Source organism: Hydra viridissima, unplaced genomic scaffold (assembly GCF_058129835.1).
Source record: "Hydra viridissima isolate aposymbiotic clone 2 unplaced genomic scaffold, HvirCarnegie_v1 scaffold_4, whole genome shotgun sequence".
NCBI classification, from domain to species: domain Eukaryota; kingdom Metazoa; phylum Cnidaria; class Hydrozoa; order Anthoathecata; family Hydridae; genus Hydra; species Hydra viridissima.
In genome coordinates this window covers 6,260,237-6,279,842 of record NW_028324303.1, presented here as the reverse complement: position 1 = coordinate 6,279,842, position 19,606 = coordinate 6,260,237, and the positions used below count along the sequence as shown (strand labels likewise).

The window sequence follows — 19,606 nt, the reverse complement described above, 5'->3', positions numbered from 1 at the left end:
GGTTTTTGCAACTAGAGATTTTTTGCAACTAATGCACAGTAAAAACTATTTTTTAATGATTTGAGAGTTTAAATGAAGAAATTTTTTTAGTGGTAAATAAAAAGGTCGATCAAATTAATAAAGACCATTAAAAATATAAACGCCACGTGGTATTCAAAAATTTCAAAAGTTTATAAAAACCGGCACCGAAATTCCTTAAATCTCCGCAATTTTATGTTCCTCAGTGATAGGCTCATATGTAATCGAGATCTGTCCCGTATAAAACCATATTCATTTTCGTGCTGCTTACTCTAAACAAATTCTTTATATACACTATAAGATATTTTCGTTTTTTCAATTCTCTATGAAGTTCTTGTATGTTTATAACTGGTATACTTGTGCAACTGTATGCAACTGGTATTTATACTTGTGGACTTCGCAGCGAGACAAAAACTTTGAATATTTGTCCTTTCCTTGATTCTACTTAAACCAACGGTTCTTAAATTTATGAAGAACTCTGTCTCTTTAGCTACTATTTATGGTTCATACGGTGGAGGAGCATCGAGTCCCGGTGCTGGTAGTGAAAAATCAATGTTTCCAAACTGAAACGCAACGTTTGTATATGGTGGAGGATGATCCATAAAAGATGCAGATCTCTAAATAAAACACTTTATTTTTAAAAAAAAACTTTATTTCTAAAAGACTTTTTGAGAAACTTAATAAGTATAATGATAAAGGATTCATTAATTTTTCAAAACTACTTAAAAAAAAATTACTGTTAAACATTATTAATTTTTATTTAAAAATTAATACTTAAAAAAAAAATACTTAAAAACTAAATACTGTTATCATAAAAGACAAGGAAAGATCAAGAAGATTTAAAAGCGTTTGACATAATTACCCTTGTAGTTGTGGAGGAGTTAAAAGAAGATATATCTGCTTCTGCTCGTCCGACAACAGCCAATACTGCGGTATTCAACATCAAGAAAATATTGCAACTCATCACAAGACTAAAATAAATTCTTTCAGCATAGTTAGATGCTCGAAGTAACATAACAAACATCCAGCTGGTCACCACGGCAGATACAATGCATGAAATAATTGAAGCGCATATTAAAAGGTATATCTACAAGAAATAATAATTTTCTATATAACTGTGTAAATATATGATCACATTGTTTGATGCTCTCATCCTAATTTCTTGTGACAGAAAGAGAGCCTGAAACCTTTGTTGAAATTTTTAAACTTACCCATTTCTTGCTGCAGTTTCTCGGAAAAGATAAAGCGATATAACCGGTAAGCAAGCACTAAAAATAAGATATAACAATTACAAAGACTCTCTTCAAACTTTCACCTTAAAAATATTTATAACTTTCAGCGCTTTTAGAAAAAGAAATAGCCGCATAAAGGTTTTTTTCCATATAGTTTACTCAAAGTTTATTTCAAGCTCATAAAGTTTATTTCAAGCTCATAAAGTGAGAAAATAGAAACTGTTTTAGTTTTTTAACTGACTTTTTTTCTTTTTTTAATTTGATTCTGATATTAAAGATATATCAAAGTATCCTGCTGAAAATTTTTTTATAATCCAAAATAATAAAATAACTAACAAAAATTACGAAGACAAAATACACACAACAATAACAAAAAAAAAAAAACCAAGTTAATTTTTCAATCTAGTCCCCTCATGCTTTTTTGAAAACTAAGTATCTTTTTAGTATCGTATTTACTTGGTTATTGCAAATTTTAGTTGGAACTTTTATCCAATTGGCCTCTAGTACTTGATCGAATGTATGTGGACCTTGACTTATTCTTTGTCAATAAAATCACAAATAGGTTTAATAAGATTTGTCTGGTGATCACGCCACCAGATACTTACGCCCTAACATCATTTTGCAGCCTCAGTACAATAAAACTGTATTTTTCACATTTAAAAGTTTTCACAAGAACTTGCTTTTTTTGTTTATTTTCTCAAAATTGTTTCATTCCAATTTTTATTTAACAAGTAGTTCTCTCCTATCTCCTCATTTCATTGAACCAATCTCTTTACAAATCTAGATTGACTTGCTAACAGCTTTATATACACTGATGTTTTTCCTAAGTGAATCGTTTCTTAATGTATTTGATATTTTTTCACTTTTTCCACGAGTTTTACCTTTTTTCGAAAAATTTGCGATACTCGTTGGTTTTCTCTTTTTTGACAAAATATTTTTATATTCACTTGTGAAAAATCAAGTTGAAATCGGTTTTATTGCATCATGGACCTATAGGAGATGGACGTGCAACCTATTACTTTTTTTGCGAACCATGCTCGTTGCGCATTGTTGCAAATCTTTTGTTTTAAACAATAGAAATTAAACTATATTGAAGTCTGTCGGATTCGTCGAAAAGTTTTGGTCTCGTCTAACCAGTCACATCAACTTCCTTTTAGTTATTCAAGTTAACAGCCATAGAATCAGGTTTTAAGTTTAATTTTATATAGCTAGATATTCTTAATACTTTTAGATATAACGCTGGTGATAATATAGAAATTGAGATCATTTACTTAACCATTTTAGTACATGTATAACTAGAGATGTAATAAATAATACACAATATCAGCTAGTTTTGTAGCTACCTGGAGCATAATGGTTTCGTGTCCAGGGAACTACTCCATCTATTATATTGCTGTAGACTTCCAGTTTATGAATATTATAGAGTTTTCTTCTTTTATATTTAACAACAGAATTATATACAGTTAAGGATAAATAACTTATACATAAAATGAATGTAAATACAATAAAAATAAAAGTTATTTGTCACAGTTTTAAAGAATTTAGCAAAGCCAATTTATGGCAAACCTCAAGAATAACTAAGTATTTAATATTAACATGGTATGGTTTACCAGCTATATATAAACTGATTTTTGTTTGACAAAAACAAATGAGTTATTATGTGCTTTTTATGACATATGAAATAATATATGAAATATGAAAAACAAAAACATGAATTATCTGGGCGCATTTTGCAAGATAATTGTAAATTTGAACAACTTTTTAAAAGGTTTTGCTTTATCAAACGAATTACAAAAAAGCCCATTAGAAAATACAACTACTAAAAAATAATGCATAGTGGAATATGTATTATGGAGTTTATAGAGTAATCGAGGCAAAAAATGGCGACGTATCGGAAAGAATACTAAAAAAATACACAAAATTAAGCCTGGTGAATGAAGTACCAAGGAGTTGAATGAAACCAAGCCTTAACTAAAAACTCTATTTAAGCTTTTTTATATTTCGCTATACTTTTTTTAGTCATTTTAAAATTAACCTTACAGGTGTATTTTATTATTGACGGAACTTTGTTTACACGGAACAAAACTTTTGTTTGACGGAACAAAAGTTCACAAATTTACAAATGTTTATCTTGGAAAAATGATGAAAATCTATTCGTGCCGACAACTAATTTCCTTTACCTTGGTGTAATTTGTTTAGTAATTTGTCAACGCGTGAAGTAGTTACTTTATCTTGAACAGTCTTATCAAACAAATGCTATAAAAGTTTAAACTAATACCACGTGATCAGAGTTTCTGTTTTAAACCTGTGTGCAGCCATTTTAATAGATTTTTTTGTTGACGGGTGAAAATTTAGAGTTTGTCAGAAACTCGCATGGCTCGCTGACTTTTGCGGCCTCTCTGATGTAAAACAATAGGTTGCACGTCCATCTCTTATAGGTCCATGATTGCATCAAGAATTTCAACGTCACTTATCAGTTGTAAAGAAATGTAAAAATTCATTTTCATAACATGTATGGTTTATTATGATGGTTCGAAAAAAAGGAAATTAAACTAAGAAAAAATACTATTAATTATAAATTCAAAACGTGTTACCAGTCCAGCAATCCAAAATGGTACTGCACCTGTCTTCCCGACTGGAGCTTGGCACTCTGCAAGTGCCCATATGCCAACGATTACCAAGAAAATACCAAATAACACTTGGAGAGCTCCCAAAAACGTAATGACAAATTTTCGACGCTGCGCTTTCATTTTAAGATGCTATAATTTTATAAGGAGAAAAAAAATAAAAAAGTTTTAACAAAATATTAGAAACAAAACATGAACGACTTATAACGAATGACAACGAAACATTTGTGATTTGTAACAACTTTACCATGGTCCAATTAAATTAAAAGAGAATGTTGGAACTCCAACGAGTTCCCTTAAACCATTTCTGATTTAAAACAAATAGCGTTTATCTTAAAATTACAGAGAGTTTATAACTAGAAGTTATCTTAAGAGCCTAACTGGTAAAAATAGAAAGAAATTGCGATAATTTAAATTTTTAAGATTTGTTCTTTTTCAATATCCATTTAAATCATAGTTACTCTTTTCTCTTATCAATAAAAAGGTGCTCTGGATTTTTAAAAATAATTGTGAAAGCCTTAAAGAGCAAAAAAAAAGTTTATAAAGCAAAGAAGTAAAGAATATTTTTTTTACGCTGAAGACGCACATGTTTAAATGCAGGCAGAACATGTTTAAATGCAGAACATTTTCGTAAAAAGTGAAAACAAAAGAACATTGAAAAAAGAGATTGTCTGAGAAATGAAATAAATTTAGCAATATTTCAATTCTGGTAACCAAGACAGCTAATATTATGTGTGAATAAAATTTATTCCTTCAGTGTCAAAGTTGTTACCGTGGTATGTGACAAAAGTTGTACGCTATAAGAAAGTTGTACGCTGTAAGAATGTTGTACGCTGTAAGAAAGTTGTACGCTATAAGAAAGTTGTACGCTGTAAGAAAGTTGTACGCTGTAAGAAAGTCTTAATGTAACAAATTATAAATTTTGTATATTATAAAATAAATATTTTCTTATACTTTATAATTTTAAAATAATAACTAGATATCTAATTAAAATTTAAAAAAAAATATTTTCCCGAAATATTTATTTTACAATATAAAATTTTTAAATTTTTACATTAGGACTTCCTTACAGATTTTGTTAGGTCACACCACGGTATATTGGTTTGTTTGCAAATTAAAAATTATGTAACATTCAACGAGGCTTTTCAAATTACAATTAAATTGATATAAACATTAATTTAGCTTAGACAAGTTTATGAAAATTTTAATTTATATTAAATTTTTAAAGAAGCATGTTAGGAAATAAAAAAAAAATTGATGATTGGGGTTGACTTTTATAGAAACCGCGCTGAACAATCAGACAAAACTCAAAGTTTAAAACAAATTCAAACAAAAAAAAATTGTGAAATGGAATTAATGAAATAAATTTGTGAAAAATGTTGAATTGCAAGTAATTGTTATGATGTATACGATTAATGATCAGCTTTTCCTGTCACTGTGTTACGTGATAGTTTAGGAAGGAAACTATTGTTAAATTTATCATAATAACTTGTTTATAAATCAGTTATTTTTTTTTGAAAAAATTTATTATTTAATATCATATTTTGTCTTTTTTTGTTTTGTTTTTTTTTTGTAGAAGTTTGTATTCTGTCATGTCATATTTTAGAAGAAGTTTGTAATCTAATATCATTTTAGAATCCTTAATTGCTTTATTTCTAAAATTAGTCACTATATTAAGACACATTTGTTAAGAAATCTGTAAAAACATTAAGATTAGCAATTTTTAATTAGTTTGTATTTTTAAAAATCAAATCGATGTCCCGCTTTATAATTTGTAGACTACGCCTAGAAATGGTTTCTAATTATTCATCTATATGACATCATTCATTAAATTGTTCAAAATATGTTACAAACACGAACTGGAAGTTGCTTCTACAATTTTATCATCATTTAGATTATATTATATAATTAAATCATCATTGATAATAAAATTAACTTTGGGCAATTTAATTCGTAGAAACTGAGGTTAAATCCTGAGGTCATAACTGAATATAATGATGGTTATTAGAAATACATTTTCTAACCCTTTACAATTTGTGCAAAAATACACTTTATTTTAGTACAGACGGCTTGTTTACATTTAGCAAATTTTGACCTTTAAAGTTTAACAAGTTTTTAAATAAAATCAACCAATTTTCATTGTTTACACCTTAAATTTTAGTAGTAGACTTAAATTTTTTTTGTATCTGAAACAAGAAGTATAGAAATTAAAGCTGCGTCCATGCATCGAGTTATTGCTAAAAATAATTTACATTTGTTACAAATTTTTAATAAAAGTTAGAAAAAATTGTACTTTTTTTTGTGTGTGTAAAGTGAAATTGAATATTTTTGTTGACATATTTTTTTATGAAGAAAATTTTTTCATAAAAAGTCTTTGTTTCTAAACTTTTTAAAAAAATAATGATTTATTAGGAAGATAAGTGATGAAGATTTAGTGTTGCTTTATTTTGATGGAATCTTAATACTTTTAAAATATTCCAGTTATTCTGCATATACCAGTAAATCTGAAACCTGCTATTAAAGTTATTTGCATAAAGCTTGAGTCATTAAGAAGCAACAAATCGCTTGAAGTAACTTAAAACATAAAAATATCTTCTAAAATTGATAGCACTAACCTTAAATTGCAAAGAACCGATCGTCGTCTGAACATCCAGAGATATATGCTAGACAGTAAAAAGAATGTTATGTAGGTTATATAGGCGGAAGTTATAAGAAGCCATTTGTCATACGCAAATTTTGATACATCCTTAATGAATCTCCTTTGCAGATCTTTTGAAGAATTATGAAATTCTCAAACATATTTAAAAATAGAAATTTGCGCTTTTTCTGTGACAAAAGAAGTTAAAATAATTTTTAGTATACATCAGTACAAAAAATAACTTATAAATGAATTTGAAATGTGTTACAAGTATTAAAGTGCTCCAGCGGTAGAATTTATTTAGATCTGATGTAATCGACGATGATTTAATGGACTTTATGTAACAATATTTAGGGAAATAAGTTCGTATAAGCAGTGTTTATTGTTTTCAGAGTCTCTTCCACGATAACGCTGATCTATTTGTTGGAGTGTCAAGTTCATTCGTGGGACAAAAAATGTGAATGCACTAATACTATTACTTCTATAGTTATCTTCTATAGTTATCTATCTTCTATAGTTCAACAGTTCAAAACAAAACCGCTCATTTAAAAAGTCATGATTTTTTTAAAAGGAGATTAAAAATTGATTGAGCCAATGAAGCGATGAAGACTTCTTAGATATATTTTCTTCATGGTATACGCCAGTCCATTTAAACATCTAAATATCTGCTGGCAAAGAAATGCAACTTCATTTTTTTAGTTATAAAAATTATTAACAGTAACCAACCATTGCAAATTGACAAAAATGTGTGTTGAAATGTGCAAATAACTTCGTGTTCCTTTTTTTATGAATATTGAAGATAAAAAGTTAAATAAAAGTAATCGAATGTGTTGGAAAGAAACATGCTTCAGTTAGTCAGTTCGGTATAAGAAATGATAACAGTTAAAGATGATCTTTTTCTAAGGAAGAGCAAGAAGAGCACATAAAAAAGAAGAACACTAGAAAACGATTTATTATCATTTGTAATAGATAAAACATTTACAATGAGACAAAACTTTTTCATTTTTTTCGGAGAGGGAAAAGTGGCGATGAAATCATTTTATTACATACATCTAAGTTTTTAAAATTTTTCTCACAACAACCTGGTGGAAATTTTTAAAAAAAACTTTCTTTGTAAAAGCTACAGTAACGTTATGAAAAAATGTTTTACATAACAGATATTTATTACGTAGATAATGAATACACAAACTATTTGCTTTACTTTTAATAAAGATAAGTAAAAGAAGCATAAATTTTAAGGTGCGTATGTACTTTGATAAGAAAAGAGATTATAAATTACGTTAACTTTTTAATGTAATTTATAATCTCTATAAATTTTATAAATTGCAGAAATTAAATGCATATATCTGAAAATATTTTTAAAAAACTTGAGCAACATTCATCGAATGATTAAGTGGTTAGACGTTGTTGCTAGGAAGCAACGGCTTCTAATCTAACGAGCAATTAATTTGAGGAAGCCACTTACACAGTTTATTTTTTATTTTGAAACAAATTTTAAAGCATAGTTGAATCTTGAGATTTTCACTTGTTTTGTAGTTTGGGATGTTTTAAAATTATTGTAACTGAATTCGGCATCATAGTTAAAAAGCAATGCAATATGTTAATTTCTGTTAACACTTAAAATACGGGTATATCATCTAAAAGATGTTCGGATGTTACTGATCAAATCATCAAGTGGTCCTTTTTTCTCACAGGAAAAATTTCTGTTTAAATTTTAATTCGGTACACCCTCTAAAATGGTTTTTGTAATTTCTGCAATAATTGACTCAAACAGTTTTCTTTTTTTGATGTGAATTGATTTTCCTTATTGCTTGCCAAATTTATCATTTTCTCAATTTAAAAATAAATAAATAATAAAAACAAATCGCCATTATTTAAATTATAAGTCGGCAAAACCGTTAAACGCACAATTGTTTGCATTTTGTCGGGATTATATGGTTTACATATGATTTATTATTTACTGCTGCTTAATACTATTATATACTGCTGCTTATTACTATTATTCACAGTTGAGACGCATGAAAAGAACTATATCAGGATGGAAAAATCAGCACTGATCGTTACTTCATCCACGGTTTTTGATGAGTTAAGTGCTACAGGTAAAAACGCTTTTGAGATGTCTTCAAAATGTACAGGATAAAACTTACCTTATTGGTAATTGTTCTCAATGGATGACAGAAATTACCTTTTACCAAATAAGTGTTGTTCTACAACTTACGCATAAAACTCGGTTTACGAGAAAGGGCAATCTTATCAATACAAGAAGTTCTCGTTTTCTGGGAAAAAAACCCAAATCTCTACTAAAAAAGCTTAAGATTGCATCAATAAATTGGAAGCTTTTTACAAAAAAATGAAGAAATTTATAAAAACACTTTGAATGAAAATTAGGTTCTCACAAGGAAAAAGAAATAATTTTTATTTCTTCATTTAATGATCTCTTTAATATTGTTCAAAAGTATTTACTATAATGAAGATGAAAAGTATTTACTATGATATTTACTATTGAACAAGATAAGTTTCTTAACATTGCAAAGACCAAAAGGATTGAACTGGATTTATGAGCGGAATTGATTTTAAGCACTCTGTTATGGAAAAAAGAAGAATGCAAATCAAATCCTTTGAAAAGAAAAAGAAAAAAAAAGTATTAATGCTGAACTAGAAGCACGTAAGTTTGAAAGTTTTTAGGAAGCACGATTAAGGAATATTTTCCCTAAAAATAAACTTTTAAAACTGGATATTATTAAGGACTGGATATTACTGGATATACTAAAACTAGACATTATCTTTTCTATCGGACAAATCCGGGGTAGTAGCAACAGCGGTGATTTTATCACCAATTTTAGAGAGCAAAGTGAAATCAAAGTCTTCAACAAATGGAACCTAGAATGTCAAAACCTATGAAAAAACAAATGGAAACTAGAATATCAAAACCTATGAAAAAATTAGGAAGACGTGAAATTATGACGACTAAATTAGTCGCGGTGTTCTGCAAGGTAACCTCAAGCATGAGACTTCCGGCTTGATAAGATTCTTCTTTGAAATTAAATAACTCAAGCCTGGCTTACGAAGAACATACCATTCCACTGGTAAACCGACTTTGGGTTCCCTAGGTTACTAGAATAGAAAAATGTGTGGGACGTAGTTCAGTTAAAGGTCAAAAAATTCTCTCTGTATACCATAAATGCTAAGATAGCTGTTGCTGAGGTGATGAGTTGTATGAATAAGGAAACAATATCAACGCAGTGACACATTTAGGTCTTATTTAGAAGCCGTCGTGGATCCTGTGAGTGAGTTACGGGTAAACTATTTACATTGAGTTCGTTTTACGTAATTGAGCATAAATCACCCTTTCTTAATCTGAATATCGTCAGTATGAAGAAATTTTGGTTTCCTCTCACGGCTTTTAAATGGAATTATTGTACACTGCGCCACCTTTTCTTTGTTCATTCTTCACATGGCTGAACTTGAAATTAGCAGGTTTTAAGTTACAAACTTTGAATTAACTTACAATTTATGATACATAAATATTGTGATATATAAGTTAATTTATATGATATAATTATCTACCAAGTACGAACTAAACTGTAAGTCCTAAATAAATAGTCAAAAAAGAAAATATGTCAAATGTGAAGGTTTTAGCACCAAAAAAAAAAAATACGAAAAATAAGTTTCTGTACAAAAAAAGAAATACGACGCAGTGCGTTCAAACTTTATATTCGACTCAGTTGTTGAAATCCAAATTAATCGAATCCAAATCTGGCGATTTCGTATTTTCAACCGTAAACTCCATGTTGAGTGAACGCAAAAATTTGTTACAACGGAATGCGAGTGAGAAAAACGATTTTTTTTTTTTTTTTATTCACAATGTATAACATTTATGGACGATACTCCAAGTAAAAACGACGAAAAAGCGAGATTTTTAAAAATATTCCGCTGATTTTACACATTGGTAGGTTTTAATAAATTGGGAAATTTTTGTCGATTAAACTGCTCCAACTGGCAAAACCACCAATTATATCTTTAATATTTTCCCTACCAGTTTTGACATAATTTTTATGCAGAGTGAGAAAATGGAGTGTAGCCTTTTGTGAATCGTTACCTCGTCTGCAAATGAAGTACACTATAAAAAAGTATTAGATAATTATTTAAGCAAGTACCAAAACAGATCGCTCAATTAATTGATTAGAATTATTTAATTAATTAGAAGATAAAAATAAAAATAATGAAATACAAGTTTGTAATTTCAGGTTCAGTTAATTTAATCGACTTTAACAGCTGTTATAGTCGATTAAACTGTTGACTTTTTAAAATATATTCTCTTGATCACTCACTCACACACAAAATAAAAATTTCAAGACCAGAACTGAAACTACAAACTTAAATCCAAATAGGAAAATGTACCATCTTTAGAATCGCGAAGAATAACTTGTTTTGCTTCTTCTGCACACTGGTCACGTAAGAAATCATTTAAAGGTATATGTGAAAAGAAGTTAATTCAAATCATTTAAAGGTATATGTGAAAAGAAGTTAATTCAAATAAAAATTGATGGAGGATAAAAGAATATAAAATATTCATTTTAAAAAAATCCGCAAATAAAAAAGATATTAATCGACCCCGGTAGTGAACATATTTCGAATTCCACTCTAGGTCTAACATCGACCAACAAGTGAGGAGTGTTAGATAAACGCAGGGATGAATATTCCTATACGAAGAAAAAATTATATATAATTACAACTGTTACGACACTAGGTTCTGATTAACTCAAGCCTCGGCATAAGTTGTTTAACATTACGTAAGAGTTTGTAAAGTTATAGAACGTATCAGTCACACGAAATACTTTTATTCTTTTTTTCTATAACTTTATAAGAAATAAAAAAAAAACCATTCAAATTTTGAAAAAAACCATGTATTATATGCATTATTGAAAAATGAAGTATCTTTGGATTTTCGTTATAAAATACCAACCTGAACATTTATTCTTTTTATCTCGGGTAAGATGGATAAAGATATAGCCTAAAATATAGAAGCTGCTTTTTTTAAACCTTAATTAACACAGTAAGACAACGTTTTAGTAGATTTCAAAAAGAAACCTTATCAGCCATTATTGTACCACAGAATCGCTCATAATCAAGAAGTTTTGTTATGACAGGATCTTTTCCACAAACGTAACACGAATCCTTTTTGCCTCTTAGCTTGATATTTCTAAAAGTTCCCCGAAGACCGTCAAATAATAACAGAGTGCCGCTATAAGAAGCTAAAATATATATAAATAGATATCAGAAGAATTTAAAAACTGTATTTTCTCTGTCGAATAACAGTTTACGTCGGTCGATTCTTTAGAGATAGCTAAAGTGGTATTAGGTATAACGCTAATCAGAATTGCACTTGAATCACTTTTGGTGTTTCTTAATTCATAGCTAACGTATTTAGATTCGAGTCTTATGAAAAAGATAAAAACCATGACTTTTCTGAAATTCATTTTTGTAAGATAAAATGTTTTACAGTTTGTCAACTAAAATTATTTGAATTCCATCAATATCATTCTATATAACATAATACTCAGATTTGTCTCTGAACACAAATCAGGGAATATTCTTTGAGCTCCTAATAAAATAAATTTCTTATCGAAAAGTAATAATGGTTTCTAAAGATTTTGGGGCTTCTAGTCCTAGTTTTTTATAAACACGTCTCTTATGAAAAAAAAAAAAAAAAAACGTGTTTGATTTTTGTGTAAACTTTTTTTCAATTATAAATTTAGTTTTTTTTTTAAAGTTCAACTTCTCGCGAACTTTATGTAAAGCTAAATGAAATTATTTTTTTATGTAAAGCTAAATGAAATTATTTTTTTATGTAAGAATTAGTTACAAGTGGTGGAAAATCAAATATCCCTTCAATGGCAATCATTTTATGTCACAATAGACAATTGATAAAGCTTTTATGAAGGCTTTTAACCGAGATAACATAAATTAGAAATAAAAAACTTCAACATACTTGATTGATGACAAATGATTTTTATAGCCTCTAAGGATTGCAATGAACCAATGACACCAGTTACTTTAAAATACATAATAATTCTTAAAATAACAAATATGTTTATTACATATCTATTAAAAATGTTTAAATCTCCTACAATTTTTTATGCTTTAAATTAAAAAACGTTTACTAAAAATTATATCATTTTGCGAACCGAGAGAAAACTTTATCATTGCAAGATAAAAATTTAATTTTCAAGTACAAATAAAAGATTAAAAAAAAAAATGATAAAACTTTTTTCATTAATTAAAAGAAAAGTTTAATTACCTGAACCCAGTATTCCACCATCCGAACAATTTGTAACAGCGTCAGCAAGTGGAGGCACCGGAAAAAGACATCTGTAACAAGGACCACCTCGAAAGTTGTAGACTGTCAGCTAAAAAACGTTTTGCTATGAATATTAAGTCGTTCAAAATTTGTTCTCAAAGTATTGAATAAGTTTTACCTGAATGCGTTAAGTGGGTCAGTTAAAAAAAATTATTACCTGTCCCTCAAGCCTCAATGCACTTCCCGATATTAAAGGTTTGCCATACAAAACACACGCGTCATTTAAAAGATATCTAAATTATATCAGGTACTTAATGTTGCGATTACAGCAATAAATCAAAACATGAGCAACGTGAATGTTTAAAATAAATAAACTTCAGGGAACAAACCTTCATAATTAAAGCTGTTGATCAAAAAATTGTTACCTTGTTGCAACGTTATCAGTGCAATCTAATACAAGATCATATGTGAGAGCTGTTAAAGTGCAATAGATTCTTTGTTATATATTAACAATATATAAAAAGCTTCAAAGTTGAGAGAAAAAAAAAGTAAAAACCAACTGGATGAAAAATGATAAAAGTATATTTCGAGTCATAGGGAGACTTATTCACCTAGAAAAGATATTTCTCAATTATTGATAAAGTATTGCTTGCAGATAAAGCAACAATATGTTCATTGAAACAAGTGCTAGAGTTAAGCCTAAAGTAGAAAAAAAAGTGTTGGACCTAAGTCTAAAGTAAAAAAAAAACAGCAGTATACAAGAGAAAAAGTAAAAAACTAAATGATATAAATATCATTTATAAAAAAATATTGATAACTTCATGATAAAAAAATATTGATAACTTCATGATTAAAAAATATTGATAACTTCATGATCAAATTTACATGCTTTACGACTGATAAGTTTAAATGAAAAAATTCAAAGTGGAATTTTGAAAATGCATTTTCTACACGAATTAATGAGTTACTGATCATTTAAACACAAAATAAAACAAGTAGTGAAGTCATAAGAGAATACCTTTTCAGTTCATGTATAGCAGATTGAACTTTACTCATACCAATATTATCTTCACGGTGAAGAACCTGTCTCTGCAAATTGCTTAGGTCGACAGTGTCATAATCAACTAAGCCTATTGTACCTGAATTAATTTTAAACACAATAATCACTTTCTTAAAAAAGTATTTCATAACAAAAAAATAAACTTTATGCTGTGAATTTTTTTTTTTTACAATTTAAATAGTTTTATTATTTTTCAACAACTCAAGATTTAATGTAAGTTTTGTATAAAACTAAAAAAAAAGAATCCTGTAAATAAAAGGAGTGGAAAGGTAATAGAATAAACAAATTTTAAAAACACAGTTGCTCAAATTTTTTAAGAAAAGTCTTGGAATGTTAATACATAAACCATGAATTGATTTTTTAAAGTTTTGCATCATAAACAAGCAAGTAAAAAGTTTTGTACCTACACCAGCTCCTACAAGGTATTGTGCAGCAGGGCAGCCTAAGCCTCCAATACCAACAATTAGTACACAAGAATCTCTGATCTGAAGTTGCCCTGTTTAGAAATTAAACTACTTCTATATAGTTACGCCTTTACATCTGAGTGATATCTATTTTTTCAAAAGTTAATAACAGATTTTTAAGGAAATAATATTTTGCAGAAAAAAGATTTAAAAACGTTACGAATAAAGTTGGTAGCTGCAATACCTTGTACAGAAATGTCTGGAAGAATAATCTGCCTTGAGTAACGTTGAATGTCCTTATTGCTTAAATTACATTTGTTTATTGAGTGCATACTAGCTTGGTTAGTGCAACATGATGCATCAGAAGCACTCAAAGCGTTTTTAGAAGCAATTTGGATTTTTAAACTTTTAAGCTCAGCTTTCAGGGCAGTAATTCTTTCTTGAATATCAGATGCCATTGTTATATATTTTATAACTTTTATAAACAAACTGGTTAACTTTCAAATAAGTTAAAAGTTAAGAACCCTCTAAATATCTCTCCAATAATAAAGATAAGAATAAAGATAAATAAATGAAAAATTAAGAACCCTCTAAATATCTCTCCAATAATAAAAATAAGAATAAAGATAAATAAATGAAAAATTAAGAACCCTCTAAATATCTCTCCAATAATAAAAATAAGAATAAAGATAAATAAATGAAAAATTAAGAACCCTCTAAATATCTCTCCAATAATAAAAATAAGAATAAAAATAAATAAATGAAAAATTAAGAACCCTCTAAATATCTCTCCAATAATAAAGATAAGAATAAAGATAAATAAATGAAAAATTAAGAACCCTCTAAATATCTCTCCAATAATAAAAATAAGAATAAAAATAAATAAATGAAAAATTAAGAACCCTCTAAATATCTCTCCAATAATAAAAATAAGAATAAAAATAAATAAATGAAAAATTAAGAACCCTCTAAATATCTCTCAATTACCAAAAGAAGAAAAAATTTAAGCAAAAAAAAATATATTAATGGCAACAGTTTTCTCAAAACTCATCACTTATCCTTAGAACAGTCATCTCATTCTGCTACCACAAGAATTTTGAATGAATCTTGTGCAAATACAAAATGTTTATAAATCAAGTAGAAAAAAAAATTTTGACACTTCAACCTATTTTTAGTTCCATCTGAATGTTTACTTTCAGTTAGCAATCTTCTCTCATTAGATACACCATGAGTGAATTACAGAGACAGGCTGTTGCAAGTTATGCAAATAGTGCTTGAACCTGGAAGCTCTAGATATAGCCTGGAATTTTTAGATATACCCACCATAATTATATAGATTGAAAAATTTTTTTAAAAAAATTCTGCATTGAAAGGTACTAAAATAATCCAACAATCCTTTAAAAGATTAAATAAAAAAGGTTTATATAAAAAATTACTTATCTAAAAAGACATCTTATAATAATAAAATGGATGTGGCCTGTAATATATTTAACTTGTCTGAATTTTGTTAAAAGTATTTGCGTTTTAGTTATTAAAGTGATTACATCTTTTTATGCAATATTAATGTTTTTAAGGGCGCATACTGCTTTTTGCAAACTCTCTTTTTGTGAACCACTTGTGTCAACCTCTATCCATTTATCATAGCCAATTCTTCTATATGTCTCTTTTATTCTAATAAAAAAGAAGTTTGTTGTAACACAAGATCATTAGGCAGTTAGCTTATTATAAAAGTTAATAAATGCCAAAAAGCTTACCTTTCTCTTAGAAGTATGTTTTGACTTAATAATTGTTCTTCATTTGTGACTTCTTGTCTTTCATTTACTCTAAAATCTCTTTCCTTCTCAGGAGTGGTGAGAAACACTACTGCACTTGGACGTATTAAATCAGGGGGCCAAGAATACACAAAATGACCTTTTGGTGGTAAATAACAATCAAAAGCAGTTTCTTTTGCTATTGCATAAGATGTTGTACTGTGCCAGAACCTGTTGAAGCATATGCAAAAAAAATTTCTTGTTTTGAGAAAGGAAAAAACTTTCTTTTGCAACAAAATACTGAGAAAAACAGCTAAACAAGAAAATCTTCAGCAAAATTATCTTTTTTCTTTTTTTTGTGATTTTTAACATTAAAAAACTTTTTTTTTAAACTTGTAATTAAAAAAAAAACTTTTTTTAATGTTAAAAAGTACCTATCCAAGACAACGGGCTGTGTTTGCAGTGCATCATATAAATGCCTTGCAGCAAGATAATTACTGAAGGAGTAAAATGATCTTCGTAACATTTCAGGAAACCCATCAAATCTTTTTCGGAAACAACTAAGTTCCTCAGGAGGAGTTCTCAATGCAACACCATTGAAATGCTTTGCTAAGTTTACTGTCATTGTGGATTTTCCTTTGACATAAATTCAATTTTATAAATGTTTTCGAACAAAAAATAAAAAACCACAAAAAATTGAAAGGAAATAATTTATGGGAAATATGTTTTTAATACGCTTTTTAGAAGACCCTTGATTTGCTTTTAATGAAGAAAATAACATTAATAAAATTGAATTAAAAAAGTAATAACATGATCAAAGTGCCATTTGATTACACAGGTTTTTCTCCTAGTTATTATGCAGATATTTTCTCAAGTTTATATAGAGCCATTTTTGGCTTGAATTTTTGTATTGTTAAAAGTCATATATTAACTAACAGTTACTTGAGAACTTTCTGATATTCTTAAAAATGGGAGCAATTACAAAGCTTTCTCTTACTGAAAATGATCCCTATAATGTTTTATATAAAAATTGATTTATAATATTTTATGATATTCTTTTAATTGGTTAATTTTATAATGATCGACTTTCATCAAAAAATAAATGTTCAGTTTGAAAAGATATAAAAGACACCATGATTATGTTGCAGCTTGCTGAATCGTTAATAAAAACAAATGCAAAAGTCCAATTAAGAGGTTTTTTTATTTTTTTATTTTTTATCTTGCTGCAAAATTCTTACATGTATTTTTTATTTACTTCCTTTAAAAATCTGCAAAAATTGGCCACTCTACTTATTTATGATGACAATACCACACATTAATCCATAAAGATTACTAAACACAACATGGCTGAAGATGTTACACTACTTGAGCTACCACCTCACATAAGAAAATTATTGCAGATTCTAGGTGTAGCTTGCTTTAGCCTTTAAAAAAGGTGGAAAAAATTTAAAAAATTTTTTTCAAATTCTTTCTGTGCTGTTTCACTAAACACACCACCTGTTTTTTTTTTCTTTTAAACTTTTAAACCCTTGTAAAGAACTTAAAGATTAAAAGACACTTAAACCATCAAAATACAGTGAAGAAAAAGCTTTAGTAAATCCAGCTGTTAGTATTGATAAACTTTAAAAGAAAAATTTTAATATTTGAAAAAGTAGTTGTCAAATTTATTCAAATAACACCTTTAAAAAAACTGAAACAAACTTAGGAAAAAAAAAGTTAAAATCTTCACTATAATAATGAATCTTGAAACAATCAGATGAATTTAAGCAGATGCAATTTATCAGTAATTAAACTTAAAATGGGAAATGCAACAAAATTTGTAATTTAATTTGGGTATGTACAACATTTTGTGAAAAATTTAGACTGCATGCCAAAAAATTTTATAATAAATGCACTTTGAATTTTAATTATGAGATTTCATGAATCTTTTACATCAGAAAGATTAAAATATGATTTTTTGATTTTTGATTTTTAAACTTAACAGAGACTTGCTAAGAGTCCCTACTATACCAAATTTTTAAAAAAATAGTTGAAACATTTCATACCTGTGCCATCCAGCCCTTCAACTACTATAAATGGGTACTTAAGGTTACTTGGATTTCCTTGATATACATTTTTAGAATACTCCAATAGTTCTTCACTAGCAACCTAAACAAAAAACAAATTTTCTAAACAATTACCCTTTTCTAAACAACTACCCTTTTTTAAACAATAAAAAACCCCTGAATAAATAAACTGAATAAATTGTTCTTCTGGAATAAAAAAAATTGTTAAAACGCTTGTTGAAAACAACACTCAAGCAGAAATTTTTATCATCTTAATTTTATTGTCTTTAAATTGGATATCTTTATAACTCAACAATATTTCTTCATAAGGAATTCTTAATTGATAATAACATTTTATTATCAATTAAGAATTATTTAAAAATTAACAACTTTTCATCATTTTTCACAAGAAATCTAAATATCATAACACAAACAAACCATTAAAACAAAAACTGACCTGACTTAGAACTCTTAATGTCCGGTCAAAAGACTTAAAAACAGGACTGTTCAAATTGCAATCGAATACAGGATGATAACTATGTAGTTTTTCAACAACATATTTTTTTCCATTTATGCTATCATCACTGGATTTAAAAACTATTTTTTCTCCAACCCAATTACATGAGTAACAATTAAAATCATCAGGAATAACTGCATCATCACTAATTACAAGTGATCGCTGGAAGGAACCATTGTTCAGCACATAACCTTTATAGGCAGGACCTTGGATAGAGCTAAAAAATTTTTCTAATTTTAATAATTGTTTTTCTGTATCAAAATGTGAATTCGGATGTGTGACTAAAAAAGACTTGCTATATAAAGGAAAGCCACTATTGCAATTGTCAGCACAGCATTCTGTTGCAAGTTTTAATTGATATATACCACTGTGTGTCTCTACACCAAAGATATGAATTTTTCTTTTGCATGACATAACTGTTTTCAAGACTCCCTTATGAAAATTGAACTTCAGCCGATACATAGCTGTGATATGTACACACAGATGCAATCATAGTAAACCAAAGGCCTGATTAAAACCTTGCAAATTGTTTTGAATTAGTAGTTTAACTATTTTTTTATTGATTTGCAATTTTAAATCTTAACTAAATATAAAGTTAAAATAATAATCATAAATATATTAAAAATTTTTTGAAAAAAAAAAAAAACACCAAAAAAATAATAAAATAAATCTCAATATAACAAAAGGTGCTTAATTTAAAGCAATATCTAAAATAACCAATATTTTAGCAGCTTTAAGTACCAAATTTACCTTACATAACCATTTACTAGCAATAATAACATTAACAGCTAGAAAATTACAACAGCATATGAAACAGCAACATAAGAAACTACATCATTAAAGTTAGGACTCATTTCATCATATTCCAAATGAAAATTATTTACAAAGTTTAATTTTTAGACTCAATAAATGGTACCTAATTTACATTCTTGTACATGGTAATAAATGAAAGCAAATTAAGAATTCATATTACAAAGTAACCATTGTTCTCTTTTCAAATGTTCTTCTGCAAG

The 19,606-nt window shown here is 27.8% G+C and overlaps 3 protein-coding genes across 6 annotated transcripts; all 3 read right to left on the bottom strand.

Annotated features, from left to right (window-relative positions):
• Window positions 1-48: 48 nt before the first annotated feature.
• Window positions 49-6,869, bottom strand: LOC145183469 (uncharacterized). Its single transcript, XM_090083803.1, has 6 exons — window positions 6,784-6,869; window positions 6,493-6,540; window positions 3,845-4,009; window positions 1,230-1,286; window positions 881-1,105; window positions 49-635 (listed from the first exon to the last, which is right to left on the bottom strand). Exons 3-6 carry the CDS (start codon window positions 3,998-4,000, stop codon window positions 516-518), a joined length of 558 nt encoding a protein of 185 aa, XP_089939929.1. The 5' UTR covers window positions 4,001-4,009; window positions 6,493-6,540; window positions 6,784-6,869; the 3' UTR covers window positions 49-515.
• Window positions 6,870-10,135: 3,266 nt separating this feature from the next.
• LOC145183798 (adenylyltransferase and sulfurtransferase MOCS3-like) lies at window positions 10,136-15,359 on the bottom strand. 4 transcript variants are annotated; one of them, XR_016451411.1, is made up of 13 exons: window positions 14,525-15,359; window positions 14,280-14,372; window positions 13,835-13,955; window positions 13,441-13,515; window positions 13,242-13,283; window positions 13,034-13,109; window positions 12,817-12,925; window positions 12,508-12,570; window positions 11,607-11,718; window positions 11,482-11,529; window positions 11,122-11,218; window positions 10,917-10,994; window positions 10,136-10,635 (listed from the first exon to the last, which is right to left on the bottom strand). XR_016451411.1 is itself a non-coding variant. In XM_090083789.1 (13 exons), the coding sequence occupies exons 1-13, from the start codon at window positions 14,736-14,738 to the stop codon at window positions 10,472-10,474; spliced, it is 1,344 nt and encodes a 447-aa protein (XP_089939915.1). In that variant the 5' UTR covers window positions 14,739-15,359; the 3' UTR covers window positions 10,136-10,471. The 4 variants fall into 4 exon arrangements, 1 of the variants encoding a protein (XP_089939915.1); XM_090083789.1 differs by having other exon boundaries at window positions 11,607-11,770; XR_016451410.1 differs by having other exon boundaries at window positions 10,424-10,635; window positions 10,917-11,031; window positions 11,607-11,770.
• LOC145183800 (UMP-CMP kinase 2, mitochondrial-like) lies at window positions 15,283-19,195 on the bottom strand. Its single transcript, XM_090083793.1, has 6 exons — window positions 18,534-19,195; window positions 18,077-18,179; window positions 16,466-16,667; window positions 16,035-16,262; window positions 15,864-15,951; window positions 15,283-15,580 (listed from the first exon to the last, which is right to left on the bottom strand). The coding sequence occupies exons 1-6, from the start codon at window positions 19,053-19,055 to the stop codon at window positions 15,497-15,499; spliced, it is 1,227 nt and encodes a 408-aa protein (XP_089939919.1). The 5' UTR covers window positions 19,056-19,195; the 3' UTR covers window positions 15,283-15,496.
• Between the last annotated feature and the right edge of the window lie 411 nt (window positions 19,196-19,606).

Excerpts from the sequence above, each read along its gene's own strand:
- LOC145183469 (XM_090083803.1), bottom strand. The coding sequence starts at position 4,000 with ATGAAAGCGCAGCGTCGAAAATTTGTCATTACGTTTTTGGGAGCTCTC. Across the intron at positions 1,287-3,844 it reads CATTTTGGATTGCTGGACTG|TGCTTGCTTACCGGTTATAT; the intron begins GTAACACGTTTT and ends TCTTATTTTTAG. Across the intron at positions 636-880 it reads ACTCCTCCACAACTACAAGG|AGATCTGCATCTTTTATGGA; the intron begins GTAATTATGTCA and ends TGTTTTATTTAG.
- LOC145183798 (XM_090083789.1), bottom strand. The coding sequence starts at position 14,738 with ATGGCATCTGATATTCAAGAAAGAATTACTGCCCTGAAAGCTGAGCTT. Across the intron at positions 11,771-12,507 it reads AATCATTTGTCATCAATCAA|CTTCTTATAGCGGCACTCTG; the intron begins GTATGTTGAAGT and ends TATATATTTTAG. Across the intron at positions 10,636-10,916 it reads TCTTCGCGATTCTAAAGATG|TGTACTTCATTTGCAGACGA; the intron begins GTACATTTTCCT and ends ACTTTTTTATAG.
- LOC145183800 (XM_090083793.1), bottom strand. The coding sequence starts at position 19,055 with ATGTATCGGCTGAAGTTCAATTTTCATAAGGGAGTCTTGAAAACAGTT. Across the intron at positions 18,180-18,533 it reads CATTAAGAGTTCTAAGTCAG|GTTGCTAGTGAAGAACTATT; the intron begins GTCAGTTTTTGT and ends TTTTTTGTTTAG. Across the intron at positions 15,952-16,034 it reads AACATACTTCTAAGAGAAAG|AATAAAAGAGACATATAGAA; the intron begins GTAAGCTTTTTG and ends CTTTTTTATTAG.